We start from the raw sequence: 16,098 nt of genomic DNA on the forward strand, positions 1-16,098 counted from the left end.
TTTGAAGAAAAAATTTGGATTACGTGATAATCAGAATGAGGAATCTCATTGGGTCGGATTGAGGTGTTCTAAAATGTAAAATTGTTCTTTTTGTTAGATCCCTTTCATTCCAGGGTTTTAAGATGACTTGGATGACATCCTTTTTGGAATTCCTATCAACACCAAGAATTTTCTTAAATAATTTTGCTCATTATCACTTGAAAGAAATTCCCTTCTTTATAATTTTTGAGTGCTTCTTGGATTTCTTTAGTTAGTAATAACATTGTCAACACAGAGATTTTTTCAGATTTCCGAGATAATTTCGCTTCCTTGAGTTCATAGATAATAGTTGAAAGTTGGATGATGATATCCCTTAACCAGAGGAATCGAATGTAATTTCGCTCTGATAGAAATAATTCCAGTTGCATTCCATCATTTTGAATCGAAACAATGCACCTGCTAAATCATTGAATGTAATTGGACCGTGGTATAGAACAGAAAATCGTTCAAACTTACCATTCTTTTGAGGTCGGCAAAAGCATCGTAAATGATTCTTAATTTTATTGTTGATTTGCCGATTCGGTATTAATACCTCATGATGGGGCAAATAGTATATAACGCCAACCTGGATCATTTGCGATTGTCTAAGGTTACTTCTTCAATGATATTGGATTTTATTTATTCTTCAACTATATTATTGTATCGATTAAGTAGCAGTTTATCGGTTTGAAGTTGTTAATGTCTTCAATCTCTCAAGGTAAAAACCATAATTATCATTTAGGATAACATTTGAATCTTTCCTAAGTCAAGATGCTTGATATTTTCCATTTTGTTTAGTAATAGTTTCTTTGAAATGTTCAGCGTCTGTTCGTCATTATGAGTATTGGGTTGTTCCTGAATGTCTATGAGTTCTAATTTCCAGAAATGGTTTGGTTCTGAACAGACGTGATATCAAATTTGATTTGGTCTTTGTCATAATTAGATGTATCCATTTCCAATTATTATAAAACCAACCTTTGTGGGGATTGCATAGAATCCTGATACCATATTGTAGCTTTGGTTTGGCGATATGAAATTAAAAAACTAGTCAGCCCAATAAATATATCGAACCTTTTCCAATATCCTCTTTCCTCATCTAGCAATTCTTGAGATATCATACGTGGCAAATCATGGTGGCTCTATTTAACTACTTGTAGTTTTTCTATTAGGCGATCTAACCGTAAGCATTAATAGGTATACTTTTAGATTCCAAAGTTCTTACTCCTTTTTCCACTTTTGTAATCTGACATGATTTTGGAGTTTTGTTACTAAATGAAAAGAATTTCAAATCAAGATTTCCTTTACTGGAACCTATTAATTGCGTAAATTTCTTGGACAACGTCGTACTATGAGAAACTTTACGGTGGAAACAAGGAAGTTTCCCTTTTTTGCAATCACTTGTTGCAATTCTTTCGAAAACATTTGAAACATGTGACAATTCCCCTCAAACGTTCCATACGGAGCTTAAGCCTGGGATAAATGTTACATTCATTATTCCAATGGTCCTTGTTGCTGCTAGTTTTTCCCCTCAGATGAATTTCCTTTAATTCTAGGACTTCAATTTGGATGATTTGGTTGGAAAAAAATGTCATCCTTAACATTATGTTTAATTAGTTTCTTTTATGGATCGATCATCTTGTTGATTCTGACTTTACTTGGTACATCTTGTCCAATATCCAAACCGGTAGTTTATTTTCAATTGCAATTTCGATACTTTGATCCTTTAACTTCTCAGCAATGGCTTCCAATTATCGAAATAATCTTTCTATTGCTTCAGTAATTGCTTTCCAGTCACGATCATTTCTTCTGATGGAATGTATTTCATTGTAAATTGATTCTTTATAATGAAAGTTTTATCATACTTCTTTGCAAATATGACTTCGTAGTAATACTTTAAGAAAAAACATCAGATAGTTTAGTTTCTGAATATTTGGAAATGTTTTGATCATGAACTGCTGCACTGAATCAATCACCACTAAATGCTATTAGTATAGGTTTACTGTTGCGTTATTGGTGGAGACCACTTTTCCATTTGAGGTTGACTATCCGATATCTTCTTTACTTGATCCTTGGTATTATTTACTACTTCACAATCCTTCCTATACATTTGCAAAGTAATGATAACTTCTCTTGTATTAGTTATTAAATTCTTTTGCATTAGTTGACAATAGTTTAATTTCTGAATGTCTGGGATGTTACATTAGCTATTAAATTTAAGTTAATTAAAATTTAACTATAACAATCAAGACGTCAAATAATTTTTTTGATGACTCGCAATTTGATTTTGCATTACTTTAAGTTCTCGTGGAAGCGTTCGATCCAGTGAAGCTACATTGAGTTCGTTTACTTACTCAGAAGTTTTCGGGTCTTTTTAGTATTTCGGTTTCTTTCATCAAAACCAAACAACTGTCATCGTCTGATTCAGGTAGATTGTAGCTTCGAATAATTATTATTTTGCAGAGAAGACGACATTTGAAAAATGTTTATTTCAATGAGATAAAAAATACCATTGACCATAGTTATAGAACAATATTAGGAGAGCAGTGAATGACAGATTGTTATCTAGAAAACTTAACCTCAATAAAAGGATATAATTCCTTATACAGTGAGCATTAACTGATAACAAGACGCATGATTTGAAATATCGCAGAGGAGGTCAGGTAAACGATGCCAAATTCGAGTATAATTTACAGTTAGTAAGGAACCGACAAACAAAAGAGGTCAACTAAATGAGGAGCTGATCCAGCACGTGTTCTTTGTTAACAAACAATGCAAGTTAAGTAACAATGTAAATAAACTCAGCTATATGGATGATGAATATTGGATAAATGATTTCTTAGGTAAAAATTTGCATTACAAAGTCCAAAGAATGTTCAAACAAAAGAATCTTTAGCTCTGTGGATGTAATATAATTTTAAGTAAAAGATAAACATTATCTGAGAATGACAGATCTTTACTCGTTGTCATCGTGAAGTTTGCTGTAAGTGTAATTTCCATTATATAAACAATTAAAACTATTGTCTGCTCAGTTTTTGATATTGCAAGTTTTAATTCCGTTTGTCTCAGCACTCTTTCGCTTAGTTCGCCTATGTGTCAGTGCGACAATTTAGCGAACAGTTAATGGACTGCTGGTATATTTATAGTCACTTTGTTCATTTCTTCCCTATTTTTATATAAGCGCGATATTGGACGATGTCATTAAAGAACAAGAAAGCTATTACCGACGTTTGAAGTTATAACAACAAGAATTACAAATGAAAACTTTCCCAACATTGCTTCTATACGTAAGAAAAATTTGCAAACTTTGTAAAAAATTCAGCTATATTTCTGGTTATTTACTATGTATATTTAAAACACTTCAAACGCTTGCAATTTTATCGTTTTTGTGTCGTAGCAAACACTTTTAATAAATCTTCAAATAAATCTATGTAAAGCAACAGTGTCACAGAGAGCTTAATTGGCTATAAAGCCATATCACAGGCTCTTCGTTCCTGTCATGGTCTTTTACCATAAAATTCATGAACAAAGGAAATCTGATGGCCATGTTATCTTTCATTGATGCGTATTTTGTTTTTCTCATAATTTTTCGCAACTCTATGATAAATAATAGCTCTTTTGTGTTGGATTGCTTAAAAGAAGAGGGCGATGAGAAATTAAATTTTACTTTAATTTCTTTCATTCGAATTTGAAACGGACTTTATGGAGAATTTTTTACACACTTTGTTTTTGATGCGTCTAAAGTAAACGGTATGGCCATTATTTGGATTATTTGGAGATTATTTTTGTCGACATACAGGACGTATTGTCTAGTTCTAGAACTCATTTCTAGACAGAAATCTGAAGTATAATAAAAGTGAATGGAAAATTTTACGAACAGAAATGAGATGTATACCACATCTTCGATATTTTAGCAAATAGAAGTACCGAAAACCTAAATTTATAAACTATATATTTTAGCGCTTAAATAGAAAAATAACTGAACGATATTTAAATTAAACAATTAAAGTATCATTTTTATCGATAACAATGATATTATCATTAACAAACAATTGTCGTTGAGGTTTTTTCAATGCTAATGTTATTGCGATGTTAGTTACATCATTATTATCTGCTGTGGCACTATCACTTGCCATTGTCATATTCACTGAGGCTGCTGTTGAATTTAACACAACTTTTGCAACCGTAGTATTGTTGGCATCGGATGTTCTGGCTGTTAGCAAGTCATGTCCAGTCTGTGTTGTTGAAGCTTCACAATGGCCATCATGTTGACCGCTACTACCACTGTTTCCCGTTGACGGGTGGTTTTTAGCTGTATACTTGAACAATTTATTAGACGTTAACATACATCCATGATGCGTTGGAGGAACTGTTTTCGCACTCGAATTACATAACAAACGACCTATTTCATGCCGTAACTGCAAGTAAAATATTCCTACTATACATAAAGCTTGATTTTAGCTCCACTAAATTTATCTTTAAATATAACTCATTCTTTGTTTATTGGTATAATGAAAAAAAAAAAAAAGCTTCAGAAAGAAACCTGAGTATTGAAGAGTAAATATACTGTCGGATTGATAGAGTTATTTATGAAAAACAGCGAAGTCATAACAAAGTAAGCCCATTTTGATTCAGATATATGAGGAAGCCACTGCCATGTTGTCCAGGTCAGTAGAAAAACCAATGAAACCAGAAAAAACTAAAACTTTTATCAAGACTTGAAACAACAATGATTTGCAAAACTTTCTAGCAGTATCAAATTCAAAATGAAACAAATTTAATTCGTTTACTTGTATGAAAAGTCTCATCTCTTTTTTGCTAATTTGTCCACGTGCTGTTCTAAAACTGTTCGATCTCAGGTATGGATCACTACCACTTTCTAAGCGGCTGTCTTCTATCTGCAAACATACCAAACCAGTAACATTCTTTATAAAAATCTGAATTAAGAATTCAAAGTTTGTTTCAAAATTCCTTCCGTAGACATCATTTTGCAAAATTAAAAGTGCTAAAATCATTAATAGTATTTGCAAAAAGTTTTCAAATCATCGAACAAAATACTTTATACAGTTACTTAGCAGATTTGTATTTAATGCATTGCGACTGCGATACTGAGGATATTTTTTATTTTTAAATTAAGAAGGAATTAGGTTTGATGATTAAAAGATTACCATTAACTGATGTTTAGCCATTGCTTGGCTACTTTCCCGCACTTTGTAGATAATTATTGCGTAAGAAATAATCATAACTAGCAAAGACAAGCTGTTGACACCCACATCAATATATTTATACCTAAAAATGATGCGTGTTTGAGTTCATAAAAAATTGCAAAACATGAATTACTTTTTAAAGCTTGCTTAATTTATTTCAAAATGTCAATTTAAATCGAAATTCTCCTCTTCTGTGTTTTCTAAACTTTACTTTACTAAAACTGCAGATGATCCACCTCACTAAGTAAGTGACTTCTGATTTATTTTTAATGGCAATAGTATCTTAAATAGAAGTGAAACTCTTTATTGCATTAAAATGAATTAAGTAATAATGTTAGAGGTAAATTTAGTTTTGTAGAACGGTTTGACGGTTTCTAGCTAAATGCTTGATTAAACTTTCTCATATTCCGTTTCTTATTTCACTCTTTTTAGTTCTTCAGAAGAATAAGAGGAAAGCACAGTTAAATCATACCCCAAATTACATTACATTCCATGTTATGCTACTATGGAATTTAATTAGGAAGAATAATCAGATCAAAGATTCTCAAAATATCCTTCCACCAATTGTCATTATCAACCTCAGGTGTAATGAAATTCCAGATCTTCAAAGCCTATGCAGCTGCGATTCATTCTCTTACGAACGAACACAATCAGCCTCAAGATCCAAGCAACTCCTATGAGGAAATCGATTTTACAATGATTTCGTTATTATTAAAATTACGCAACGTTTCCGCAATGTGCCGCTTTGAAGGCAAAATTGCTCTTATAAATCAATATAATATGTAGTACTTACAGAAAAACACTGCCAGGATTCCAACGAAAAAAAAACAAATTAAATTAAGATTTCATGGAAATAGCAAAAAATTAGCTATTCTCGTCAAAATTAATTTCGAAATCCGTATAAAACATCAACACTTTGTTGTGAATACCCTATTCTCTGCAACGTTTTTTCAGTTTCTGTACCGACCTTCAAATGGGTAACTGCATCTTATAAAATGTTTCTGATGTTATTAAGAAAGTTTGGTCCGTTACAATTCTGATTTATCTGTTTTTAATTACCTCGCTGTTGCACAATGGTCTTTTGCTACTTTAAAGCAACAGGCTACAACTTGTCACTACGTGTGGAAAAATACCAAAAAGCTTATCGTAACATAAATTAAAATTCTGCATTTCAGGGGAGATATCCGCAATGTATCACCAGCCAATCAAATAAAGCTATCATGCGAAAAAGAAGTACACATGACACTAAATGCAAATGGAATCAACTCGGTATTCAATAGTGCAGCAAGCATAATGAAAAATATTCCGCTTATAAAATCTTTTATCATAATGGATCGTTTGGAGCTTGTGGGGTTGAAATTGTTAGCTATGATATTGGCATTATCAATTTCGATAAATCTAATAAGTCTTAGTTCAAATTAAATGAGTCAAATCTGCTCAGACATGAAATTATTAGTCACAAGTTTGCAACGAAATAGTACACAATACATATATCAATGCATGCATTTCTTTTTACTTCACCTCATATGACAGACATGAAATAGTTTCTACCGTAATATCACATGCCATTTTCAAATTCACTCCAACAATTTATGCCAGTAATGAAGTATTGAATGTGAGTGTTGTCTAACTCAGGATAGAACAGGAATAATATTGGTCCTTGCACTGTAAGGCTTGAAACAAAAAAAAAAAAAAAAAAAAAAAAAAAAAAAATTTTTAAATGAAATAAAATGACACGACTAAAAAATATGACATATGAATATCGGACATGCATCAAACATTTTAAGTGATGATTTCTCTCGCTTTGAGGTATTTCTACATTTTTGAATTTTTTGTCCAGGAGAGTCAATTATAGTCGATCTTAATTTTGAGTTATCAGTCGTTGCTCTGAAATTTATTACATCTATTTTTGCTTTCCAAAAAGCTCCATGAATATGACAAATTCATTTAATTGGAAACGTCATGTTTGCAAAAGTATGTAGTGAACAACCAAAACCTCTTACATGCAACCAACACTTTTGCATCACAAAATGCAATTAATATGAACATGTGGCATGCATCAAATACTTTAATTGATGACTATTTAAGAAAAATTTCGGAAAAAATAATTGCAATCGTTCCTTATTATACTTATTTAGTTAGTTATATCTAATATTTTTATTTCTTCTCTATATGATGCTTTAATGACTACGTGTCCTAATCTAATTCCTCCCAAATGAATACTTTGACTCTGTGAAAAATTAATGCTTATTTACATCATTAATATATTTCCATCATTCTATCATCTATGTTTTTAATCAAACAGTTCAATATTGATTCCTTATTTAATACAATGCCTTTATCTCCCGTATTTCAAATGTACTGAGGTATGCATTGCATTTGCCATCCAATTTTTTTTTTTTTATTTGCTTATTATTCTACTTCACTATCCATTGTTACTAAACTGGAAAGCTTTTAAAAGTGATAAATCATAGTAATATATCAAAAGGAAAAATAGAAGACAAGAAAAAAGTGAGAAATTATTTAACTATTACTGTTATTAGAATTTGTTTAAACAATACGACACTAGTATTTCTTCATAAATTTACAAAAAAAAAAGTTTTGATTCTTTTTTACTTAATTTTCTACTAAACAGAATTTACTTTAATACTTTTTGTAAATTTCTAAAGAAAATGTAAATATCACATGATATGAGAATACTTCAATAATTATTCAAACTCAGTTCAAAAATAGTCATATTTGTTTCACTCACTAATTTAGTTTTCTTTTTCTCTAATTTATTTAGGCTTTGAGATTTCAATGAAAACAACTGTTTAGAAGTAATTCATCTAACTTTAAAAAATGTTCAATTTTCAGCGGTAGGTACTTTCTCCTTTCCTATTCCTCTTTATAATTCATAGCTTTCGTCCTCGTTTATCTTTTATCATTTCATATACTATTACCACTTCTTATTTTCAACTTCCTACTGTGTCGGTATTTCTTAACATAGCCATCATATGAATTATAAGATATAACCACTGTTGACACTTATTTCCTTATTGTTTATGCTTTACATGAATATTACATATATTTTATATATTCATCGGTTATTCGTAACGTATAAAATATTCCTCGTATTTTTCACACCACCACTAATCCTGGGACTTAATATATAGTAAAATCTCCTAAGATTTCGCTATATTCGAATGTAGTTCTAACAATGCGACGTTTTATTATGTAAATAATCTTTGTGATACAATAAGTAGGAAAAATAGAAAATGTTACCAGGTATCCATAGGATCATAGACAGTGATGTAGTAATCAGAGTTCCATAATGTATGACAGCATGGGAATAATGTTGGCAAAGATACAGCAAAACCTAATGCATAACCAAACAATATTGCAAGCAGTGCTTTTCGTGGTGAAAATAGCCATTTATATTCCATTGGATAAACTATGCTCACAAATCTGCAAGTTGTTTCTTTAGAAATGTGGAAATTGTATTAGCTATGCAAATAATCAAATATAAGAGTTTACCCAGGTATAAGAATAATAGATATTTTCATATCTGAACACAAAACTTAGAGAAACTAATAAGGGAAGCTGAACTTATTACTGGATAAACATTATCTTCATGAGCCTCACTCGAGATTTGTCGATTAACATATATGCATTCATAGAAGAGCATGTTAGCTAAACGATTCGTAACTTGTTTTTCAACAAGAATTTCAGATAAAATTTCAAAAATAAAATAACAAACCTGTTACATGCCATAAGGCCTAACTGTAAAACAGCTGTATACCAAAATAAATCATAGAAGAATATCATAAGTACATTGCGAACTGAGTGAAAATCTAGGAAGGCACTATGAAAAGCCGTCGCAGGCACGAGATGAGCTAGACTAATCACTACCATTATTATATCGCAGGTAGCCAACGACGTTATAAACCAGTAGCTGAAATCAAATATTCACATGTACGATAATAATAGCACAAATATAAATTTTTTAAAGAAAATTGAGAAATCAATTCAGATCTTAGATCATAGTTTATGAATTCCGATTAACAAAGAGCTAAGTAATGGAAATTCTGATTGTTCTGACTCATTGAATCGCTGTTAATTTAAATATCATAAATTATACTTCTTTCCAAGGATTTTCCTTTGATGATTTTGATTGCAAAAATTTTTCCATATCCTTATCATGTGTAAAAATGCATGACGTGATGTAAATAAATTAATTTATAAGAGAGATGTCATTTAAAAATAAAATATCGCTAGCTTTTTAGTACTTCCCTCTTTTCAACGACTATCAAGAAATTTAAAAATAGTTCATATGAGGCGGATAGATAGAGCTTCACTGGAAGTGTTGTCTCACTCACTCGCCAAATCGGCAAATCCTAAACTTTATATCCTTCTCTTCTCTCCTCTCTTTCTCTAAAAAGCACATATCGACTTACTTCGCATTCCTAACTTCACTTCAACTATATAAATACTCCAGCAATGATCGCTAGTGAAATATGAAAAAAATGTTTCCAAAAAATGAACTTGCAATAATCAAAGAATCTAATTTTAGAAAAAAGAATTAAGTACAGAACCTATTGATGTAATGCAAATACTTGCTGCAAGCTTCATGTCACTACTATATGCAATAAAAAAAATCAGTTTATAGAAGTACCAATTTTACCACTTAATTATCATTTATCAGAATGAATTTATTCCAAATTCATTTTAACAATGATTGATTATGAATGAATGAAATTTCTTATTATACTGTCTTATCCACCAAATAAATTCAGCAGTTATTCACTTTAAGAGCACACTGTTAACTGCAATTCTCTAAGATACTTTATTTATGCATATTCTCTTGTCAACGACTGATTTTGGATCCTGATTTCTGATAGTATCTAAAATGATATGATTAAATAAGGAGGCTGATCAAACAATAGATTTTTAAGTCTTCTGAACAAAATATACTGTAGTTTTCACTGCAGCATTATCTTTTTTCCAATTAATGCTGGCTCACCGTTTTACGAGTTCACTTGGTCTTATTCTACGTAAAAACTTTTCCACTTTTTCGTCACAAACCACTGGTAGAAGCTTAAGATCTGAAGTACTGGCACATCGATTGAAACGTATATTGGAAACAAATTTTTACAGGTTTAACCCTTCTGTATGTTTCAGTCAGTTACTAATTCGGCGGCATTTCCTTATTAGTGTTTCCAAACCTTTATTATTAGGTAGCATACACTTCTGAAATCCTAGTTTCACTTATTTCTCATTCGAATTTTTGTCTCCAACTATATAGCATTGTGAAATGCAAAAAATTGACTTTTTGCTTCATTTCTTTATTTCTCTAAGTCTTTTTCTTTTCTTCAAAATTCCTCACTTTTGCTAACCTTAATAGAAATGCAGTTGGAGGGTTTTATTCCTACTAGTTCAAAGATTTCTCCGAACTTTTTTTCACTTTCAAAACCCCTCAATTTTATAGAAAATACACTTGGTGGATTTTATTAGTATCAGCTTAAAGAAATACACTAATCTATTAGAAGCGAAATAGGTGATTTTAAACTATGTAGAATGGATCGCAATAATAAATCTCTATACTCCTATTGGATATTCTTTACTAAGCTTGTAGGCTAATTTCTTCATTTTACGAAACAAAACATTCTTTCATAAAAGTTGTTTAGAGATAAGATTCTTTCTTAGAAGACCCGCTATCTTGAGTTCTGATTTAGTATCACAGAATGGTCCGAAATACATGGTATTACTACGACTTTTTTTGGCTCCTATTAACACTTAGTAGTTAGCATTTTTTAAGTCGATTGTTGCATCATCTCTTATCCAGTCGAAAACTCAGCTAAAGCATCGTGCCATCTCTTCGGCAGGCAAGACATACGGATGACGTAAGAATGGTTATGACAAGAATATTATTATAATCCATGCAATACAAATAAAATGGACATTCTCTAGAGAACAATGGACTATTATTACTTGGATTGACACTTCAGATTCGCAACAATGGTTCAGGAAACTTCTCGAATTAAGAACAAAAATTTTCCTCCTAAACACATTTTCAGAAACATATATCGTCATAGCCTAAACTCTGGTACTCCTGTCTGAGTAAGAAAGTCCTTGCTGCGTTACTCAAACAAAATTTTATTTGCCTAAAGTTATTAAGAAGTAGAAGACTTCCTAGGCTAAAGTTAGTTGGAGAGAAAGAATAGGCAAGACATAAACTTGTTCATGAACTAGTTCTTATTCATCTATAACCTGCAGCTTCCTCACCCATTATTACGGGACGACTTCTATGATTTTTCATTGTTTGGCATTGAGATGCTCCGTCTATTCAGATACTTTATAATGTTAATTCGAATACTGCAGTGGGAGTAGGAGATTACTCATGCACTATATTCACTCATATCGACATTTAGGAAATGCACTCGGTTAGATGATGATTGGATAACTGAAGCAGTGTTCATTGGAAGAGTTTACAAAATCATTTCCGTTACTATCCAGGATTAAAATGAAAATTCGTGGACCTTGAAAGCGAGTGGCGCATATTTAGTCTTTTCATCATCCTAGGTGTCAAATTATTGGTATGGAAAGCCGCTTATTTATATCTTAGCAATATTAATGCTAAAATTGGTATAATAAATTAATTGCAAAGCAATGATTAGGGACAGCAATAGCACCAAAAAAATACCTCGTCGAGCATCGCATAGAATTATTGCGTGCGATACCAATCAGAATAAGAATATTCGAAGCAAGAGCATAACTAAGCATTATCAGCCATATCGTAACAACGACAATATCATCCCGACGTCGTTCCCAAGTCCTAAAAATTCTGCTTTCATTATTACTCAGTCTATATATCATACTGATTTCTAGGAGTTTGCTCTTTTCGACGTCCGAGTTAGCAGCTACAGGTTTCCAATCCAATATGATTTGGTATGTTCTCTAGTTTCCGTTTGTGTAGAGACTTTTTTTTTCCAAGCAGTTCTCTTCCTTTCAAACACTTTTTTGTTCTGGAAAAACCGAAGCAAAAGTGCTCACCTTACATAGCTTTAAAAAGCTTTTAATTTTTTTTTTTCAAAAAAAATTGGTTGATAATTCGTGTTGGTTGTTAATTCCATTACTAAATGAATTCATTTTCTCAATTTATCATTATATATCATTTCCCATGAAAAAAAAATCGAACTTATGTTTGATTTTGTGTAAATGAAGTTGAAATTCACCGAATACTCACATTGTACCCAAAGACAAAGCGATGTTTTCAACAGAATAACAATAACATATTCAATCATTTCCTATTTCTTCCCCTAAATCCAGGAATTTACGTATTGAATTATTCAAATGCCTTCTTTTTTATTATTCGATGGACAAGAAAGTATTGGAAAAAGAATAGCAAAAGTAGTTCTCGCCAAAAAACTTTACTTCTTAGTTCCTTTGTTTGTTCCGGAACAAAGAAAGATTACCTTATTTCTGTTTCTTTTTATTTGATTAAACTAATCTCAAATAGATTAAAACTTGCCTTTCGTTGCCTGAAAACTGGCTCTTAGTAGTGAATTCGGTAAATGCGGAAGACTGTGTCATAATACTTTGTAAGGAAATGATTACGTTATTTCTGGGTGAACTGAAATTCCAAGGGGCAAAGTGGCAAATAAAAAAGATTTTAATACAAGCAAACGAAAAGTGTACAAAATGTGTTCGCATGCGACACACTCATGCACAAGTCGCAATTTGTTCTGCATTAATTATTACTTCAAAGATCTCAATAACTATTTAAAGAGTACAATGAGATAGACATGTTGATACATAAGTGAACAGTTAGCTATGGAATATATTTTCTTTCGCAATCCAACATTTCTGAATCATAATACGGAAAAGGTTTCATATATAAAAGAAGGTATAATAATAATGATATAAATGTATGGCGAATGTATAATAAAATAGGCAAAAAATAAAGTACATAAATGGTTTCTTGATCATATTTATTCTGTTTAAAGAAAGCATTTTCTTTCGTTTGTTACCAATCATTTTGTCTTGCATATTAAAACATTTCAAGACTTCAATTGATTAATTATTTCAAAGTGGTACTCTTTACCAAATTTTTTGATAAAACATTACACCAAAATTCAACGCCTTTTTTGAGCAATTCAAGATCATTTAATAGAATATTTATATCTAATAACTAAATAAATTAGCAAATTGTATTTGCTCAGCAGGTGTTACTTTACTACTAACATTTATCATTATTACCCTTTTTATAAAAAAATATTGACAAACGTTAGATGATCCGAAAAAGTACTAAGGAATGTGTTGAGTCAACAAATGCAAGAATGACAAACAACGCACACGGTAGTGGTATAATTTCATATCATATTGTCTTTCTCACGTCACTAATTAAAAATATGTTAGATTAAAGAAATCTTTTAAATTCTTCAGCTCAGTTTGTTACAAGTACTACGAGTCAGCTATTCATTATACTATTCTAAACATTATTCACTACACTATTTGAATGTTTTTAACACTAACAAAGATTTACATGAGTCTTCAGCAAAAGTTTAAGCACTTGTTCTTGCTGAAATCTTTATTCGAAGCTGCTCTTAAATAAACAAATAGTCTATTTATCACATTTCGAAGCTCTTTACAAATTCATCGAAAACCTACATAACTACCAAAACCTTCGTACTTAAGGTATGTTAAATTATTTCTGCTTGAAATGAGTGCGTGAAATTAATGACCTAGCCTATATGATTTGTATGCAAAAATGATTATAAATTCACAAATTTTAGTACCAAGAATAAGCGATTGGAAGAATTCTGTAAAATAACGACAAATTATTTGTTAAAGCTAAAATAAAGGAAATTTATTGTTTCGACAAAGTGAAAATGATTCTAATCAAGAAATTTTAAAAATTAAACAAAAAAAAAGAATAGGAGGAGACATATTTCCAATCATAAATATCTTTTAGAATTGATTAAAGAAGGACACACAAGCTGATGCGAAAATTTTAAAGAAATATGGAATGTCAAGATGGTTTTATCTTTGAAGTTAAATTAAGAGCTTATCCAAGTCTTTTTTTAAGCACAGTGGCGTGGATGAACTTTCGCTTTACATACAAACATTATGTTTGAAGAAGAAAATATGGCTTAGGAAGGTGAATACTTGTCACAGTGGTTTTATAACTAAAGCTATGCTTATTCGGAGATTAAAATTCAAAATAAATGACAGAATAGGTGCGCATTGAAAGAAGAATTTTTTTAGAGCAGGACAAAGATGTTAGCATATTATAGTGCTTATACAGCATTTTTTAAACAAACAACAATTTTTAAATAAACCCTTACGTTTCAAAATTCAGTTACACAGAACAGATTTATATTTAACCACTAAAGCAAATTTCTTATTTAAGGTAGTAACATTTCCGAATATTTTGAAAAAATAATTTTTGAAATTAAAAGGGCATGTCAGTTTAAACATAACTAATGAAAAATGCATTTAGTAAGCATATTTCATATTAAGATTTTTTTTCACCGTTTAAAAACTCAAAAGAAAAATAAAGGAAAAGATGATTATACCTATATTTGTCCTGCTCTAAAAAAATTTTGTATAGAAACAAGATATTGAAATTAGTGAGAATTAGGGAAGAATGAAGCTTTGGTTAAATGTACTTATTCAACATCACCAGAAAAAAGGCGAAACAGTATTAGTTAGAGAATGAAGTTCATTTAATACTGTTTAACACTCAGATTTGTCATCCTGGCCAATATGCAATTGTTTATATTTTATTTGCTCATCAGTACATTTCATTTATACTCAAACTGTGGTCGAAATGGAATTGTATATATGAGAATAAATGAGTAGCAGCAATTGATTATAGAGCATCGTTGAGGAAAACTTAGCATTAGACTTGTTACTTCATACGATCAACTAGCCGTATTTAGAAATGTTGACAATGAACACTGACTGGCATCTCTGCTATTCCCACTACTTCCATCTTGTTGTTTTTCAGAAAAAGCCCTAAAGCATAATTAGATGTTAAAATGTAGTAACTCTTACCTTATTGTTCTACATCCTTTGGACGAATATTAAAAGTGATTTATTTCAGTGAATGAGAAACCAAATATATAAAAAAAATTTTATTTTCATAGATCTAATTGGAATGCTAAAAAATTTTTGAAAAAAGAAAAATTCTTCATCTAATAATAAGCAGTCAGCGCAAATTTAAATTGGTATATTAATTTCTAAGATACCTTTTATTTGGTATTTTCCTAATTACCAAAATTGCTTCATACCTATTCTCCAATTTTTGTCCTCCTAGAAAAATTTTCTTCATCACCGTTCAGGTGAAGATTCTATTGAGACTTGAACAACGAAACTTACCTTTATTGTTTGAGGCTCTGGTTTACCATAATTAATAATAAGCTTTATCTACTGCTTGATTATTATCAGATCTCGAATAGTTCCATAACAAATATGAAATCAGAGATTAAAGCAAATGTATGAATGATGGAATCAATAGTCAACAAGTATTTACTTACAAATATCTGTGTAAAATAATTAAGATATTCGTATTTCCACAAAATTTCATTTAAATTCAGCTACAGTTATCGACATTTTTAAAACTTTGAATTTTATTTACATATAGAAAATATGGACTTTAGTATGAAATTCACGCAGTTACAAAAAATTTAACAGAAGTTCATATTTTCGTTGGAGAATGTGTAAGCATGGATTGCTCGAGAGGGATTGTTAGAGTTGTAGTCAAGCAGCTCCCCAAAACAAGAGAATGCGAATTAGATATAAACCTAAGATATAAAAGAATATAGTTGGATTAAGTAATTAGTATTCGTAACAAAATTTAAACATCGTGTTTAATTAAAAATATGTGTATTAG

At 30.7% G+C, this 16,098-nt stretch overlaps 2 protein-coding genes across 3 annotated transcripts; both read right to left on the reverse strand.

Moving 5' to 3' along the window:
• Positions 1-4,010: 4,010 nt before the first annotated feature.
• Bma-npr-19 (Uncharacterized protein) lies at positions 4,011-12,794 on the reverse strand (the record flags this gene model as incomplete). Of its 2 annotated transcripts, XM_043073514.1 has the most annotated exons (8): positions 4,011-4,433; positions 4,559-4,714; positions 4,806-4,913; positions 5,184-5,304; positions 8,487-8,669; positions 8,962-9,156; positions 11,905-12,036; positions 12,733-12,794. In XM_043073514.1, the coding sequence occupies 8 exons, from the start codon at positions 12,792-12,794 to the stop codon at positions 4,011-4,013; spliced, it is 1,380 nt and encodes a 459-aa protein (XP_042929448.1). The 2 variants fall into 2 exon arrangements, with proteins under 2 accessions (XP_042929448.1, XP_042929449.1); XM_043073515.1 differs by lacking the exons at positions 11,905-12,036; positions 12,733-12,794 and having other exon boundaries at positions 8,962-9,116.
• Positions 12,795-15,127: 2,333 nt separating this feature from the next.
• Positions 15,128-15,537, reverse strand: Bm17913 (Uncharacterized protein; the record flags this gene model as incomplete). The annotated part of the gene is made up of 2 exons (XM_043073516.1): positions 15,128-15,221; positions 15,455-15,537. The coding sequence occupies 2 exons, from the start codon at positions 15,535-15,537 to the stop codon at positions 15,128-15,130; spliced, it is 177 nt and encodes a 58-aa protein (XP_042929450.1).
• Between the last annotated feature and the right edge of the window lie 561 nt (positions 15,538-16,098).

Source organism: Brugia malayi (genome assembly GCF_000002995.4).
Source record: "Brugia malayi strain FR3 genome assembly, contig: Bm_v4_ChrX_scaffold_001, whole genome shotgun sequence".
In the NCBI taxonomy this organism is placed as follows: domain Eukaryota; kingdom Metazoa; phylum Nematoda; class Chromadorea; order Rhabditida; family Onchocercidae; genus Brugia; species Brugia malayi.